The following is a 3,643-nucleotide window of genomic DNA, read 5'->3' on the forward strand; positions in this document are numbered from 1 at the left end:
ATTTAGAAAAAAAAAAAATACAGAGCCTGGTACCTGGGTCGCTCAGTTGGTTAAGTATCTGCCTTTGGTTTAGGTCATGATCTCAGGGTCCTGGAATTGAGCCCAGCACTGGGCTCCCTGCTCAGCGGGGAGTCTCCTTCTCCCTCTCCTTCTCCTCCTCCACCCCCCAGTTCATGCTCTCCTGTACATGTGCTCTCCCTGTCTCTCAAATAAATAAATAAATAAATAATCTTTAGGAAAAACCATAAGCAAATATTTCATAACATTGGATTCTGGCAATGATTTCTTAGACATGACGTCAAAAGCAGGGGAAACAAAAGTAAAGGTAAACTGGACTACATTAAAATTTAAACTTCTGAGCATCCAACCACAGCCAACAGAATGAAAAGGCAACCTACGGAATGGGAGAAAATGTTCATAAATTAAATATTCAATAAATGTCAAGTATCAAGTATCCAGAATATATAAAGATTCTTACAACTTAACAACAAAAAGACAAATACCCCAACTACTAAATGGGCAAATGATTTAACTAGACATTTCTCTAAAGACTATATGTGTATGACCAACAAGCTCATGAGAAGATGATCAACATCATTAGTCAATCAAGACTACAGTGAGATGCCACTTCACACCTACTAAGAAGTCCAAAATATAAATACATACATATGTACATACATACAGAAAAGAGAGAAAGAGGAAGGAAGGAAAAGAATAAGTGTTAATGTGGATGTGGGAAACTGAATCCTCATATATTGCTACCAGGAATGTAAAATGGTGCAGCTGCTGTGGAATATAGTTTTTCAGTTTCTCATAAAGTTAAGCATAAAATTATCTTGTGACCCAACAATTCTATTCCTAGGTATATACTCAAATTAAAAACAAGTGTTCAGAAGTTATACACCGTTTTTCATAGAGTACTAGCCACTATAGTCAAAAGATGGAAATGGAATATCCATCAACAAATGAAATAGGTAAATCACGGGTGTTATGTCCATAAAGGAATATTATCCAGGTATAACAAGGAGTGCATTACTGATACATGCCGCAGCATGGATGAAAACTTTCTGCTAGAAAGTTTTTTTTCTAGCAGACCACATATTGTTTGATACCATTTGTATGGAATATCCAGAAAGGAAAGAAATCTAATGAGATAGAAGGTAGATTAATGGTTGCCAGGATCTGGGGAGGGGGGAAATAAGGAATTATTACTTAATGCAATATGGGGTTTCCTTTTGAGGTGATAAAAATATTCTGAAAGTAGATGGTGGTGATGGCTGCCCAATACTGTGAATATACCTAATGCCACTATCTACACTATGAAATGTGCATTTTAAAATTAAATCTTGGGGCACCTGGGTGGCTCAGTGGTTAAGCCTCTGCCTTCAGCTCAGGTCATGATCTCAGGGTCCTGGGATTGAGTCCCGCATCAGGCTCTCTGCTCTGCGGGGAGCCTGCTTCCTCCTCTCTCTCTCTCTCTGCTTTCCTCTCTGCCCACTTGTGATCTCTCTCTGTCAAATAAATAAAATCTTTAAAAAAAAAAAAAACTAGTACCCACTCTTCTTTTAAAAAAAAATTAAATCTTATGTTATGTCAATTTTAGCTCAATAGAAATAATTGTCCCCTCCACCCTATTTAGAAAGCTTGTAGGCCAATAGAAAGGCTGAATGGTTGGGAATTTTGTAGAATTTTGGTAAGATTTAGATAAGAATTGCAAATGTCTAACACTAAGACCAAGTTTTCAGCATTTTTAATTGGTAAAAAGGAAAGGTGAGTCTTTGGGTCCAATTTGATAGCCATGATATTCATTTCTCTAATACCAAATACATCCCAATCTATCATCAGTTGCCCACCTAAAATGTGTTTACTGTTTCATTGCATTCTAAACCTCAAAAAGGCTTAGTCAGTGCCAGAAAGAGGGCATCCAAACATGACATCTTATTCCAGTCCAGAACTTACTTGTTGAATAACCACAAGGTTTTCATCACATACTACCAGTAACAACTCTGCCTCTGCCTTTCAAGCAGGTGCAGTATGCCACACAAAAGTTATTTCCCAGGACAGCCCCTAACTTAAAGGACTGTCCGAAGTGCTACTTTTAATTATCAAAATTAAATAGAATTGTTTAAAACTTTATACTAAAAACTAGAAAAGCTAAAACTTAAAATGATAGTATCAAATATTTTTAAATGATTTAAGAAATTGGACTTGTAAAGGAAACTTTTAGTTACTTATTAGCCAGTACTTTTAAACTAATCGCATGAAGTAGGTATTATCTCCTCTGTTTTACAGATGAAGAACCTTGGGCTGAAAGTATCTGATTTTCCAAAGTGATTTCTTCACTATTAAGTGGAAGAGATGAGGTTTAAACTCCCCAAATCTGATCACAGATCCTTCTCCTTTTCACCTTTGCTTACCTTTTGGCCCAGGCAGAAGAAAGCTTTCAAGTCTGTTACTTTTGGAAAATTGTTGACATATCTTTTGCAAGATTAGCCAAGTGTGATGCCAACATTGGCAAGAAGCTTAATATCAGACTAAAAATTTCTGAAATAGTAAGAATACCCAAACGTCTACTCATTTGCAAGATTAGAATATAGTGTCACACACAAGCAGTCTCATCCAGCTTCTCTAAGAGTGTAACCTAGGAAAAATACAACTTAATAACATTCATAGTTAATCATCAACAGGGTCCTGGCAGCAAGCTAGCATACATCTGTACGTAACATTATTATAGTATAATGGAGTGGAAAGGGCACAAGTCTTGGAATCAGGTGAACTGGGTTTACCTTAGTTTACTAGCTACATACTAGTTAGTATAACCATAAGACAAAGTACTTGCTAAGTTTATTTATAAAACAATACTACCCTATCACATGGACTTATGAAGATTGAGATAAAAGCCAGATAAAATAATTAAGATAATTATGCTGAGAAAGTTATAAACCAAATCGATACCTACACTTCAACGGTAGATAACAAATATCTTCATCTAAATTGTTGTTATTTTTAACATTTTCTTTGAACCTTGGAAAATAAAGTCTCACCTCTCACTTCTGCTTCTAGTTCCACTTGTCCTATTCAGACAAGGAACGCTATGAAAATGAAGAGAGACCTGAGGTCCAGAAGCAGATGCTCATCGATATGGCCAAAAAGCTACCGGTTTACACAAGAACTGGGAGTGGAGGTCAGTTCATCCAAAGTCACCTACAGAAGGGTTAAGTCACATTTTGAGATAGGCAAAGACCTCAAAAAGGCTAAGTCATATATATCCACAGGCTCATCTGTATGAGGGTGGATTTCATCCCTCATCCCTCATTCATCAAGCCATCTTATTTTTTCATACATTTCAAACTAAGTAGCAGATATCAAATACACATCTACGTAAATATTTTATCATTCTTTTTTGAGTGAAATTTGCATACAAAAACACAAATCTTAAGTTTGCCATTCAGTGTTTTGACAAATGTACACATCTGTGTAACTGAAACCTCTATAAATAGTACCACATCCCCAGAAAGTTCTCTCATGCTCCTTCCCAGTCAGTCCCACCAACCACTACCAAGGCAACCACTATTCTGATAGTTTTCTATCATAGATTAGTTTTACCAGCTCTAGAATTTTATATAAATGTAATCATATAGTA

General features: G+C 36.2%; 1 protein-coding gene across 1 annotated transcript in view; it reads left to right on the top strand.

The window, feature by feature from the left end:
• Window positions 1–3,219, top strand: part of LOC111160929 (zinc finger DHHC-type containing 15) — a 102,861-nt gene extending 99,642 nt beyond the window's left edge. Inside the window, exon 3 of the mRNA XM_022524327.1 lies at window positions 3,064–3,219. Coding sequence (XP_022380035.1) covers window positions 3,064–3,219 — 156 coding nt within the window. The remainder of the gene's footprint in view (window positions 1–3,063) is intronic.
• Window positions 3,220–3,643: the final 424 nt, after the last annotated feature.

The sequence above is a fragment of the Enhydra lutris genome, unplaced genomic scaffold (assembly GCF_002288905.1).
Source record: "Enhydra lutris kenyoni isolate GAN:26980312 unplaced genomic scaffold, ASM228890v2 scaffoldscaffold79, whole genome shotgun sequence".
NCBI lineage: Eukaryota > Metazoa > Chordata > Mammalia > Carnivora > Mustelidae > Enhydra > Enhydra lutris.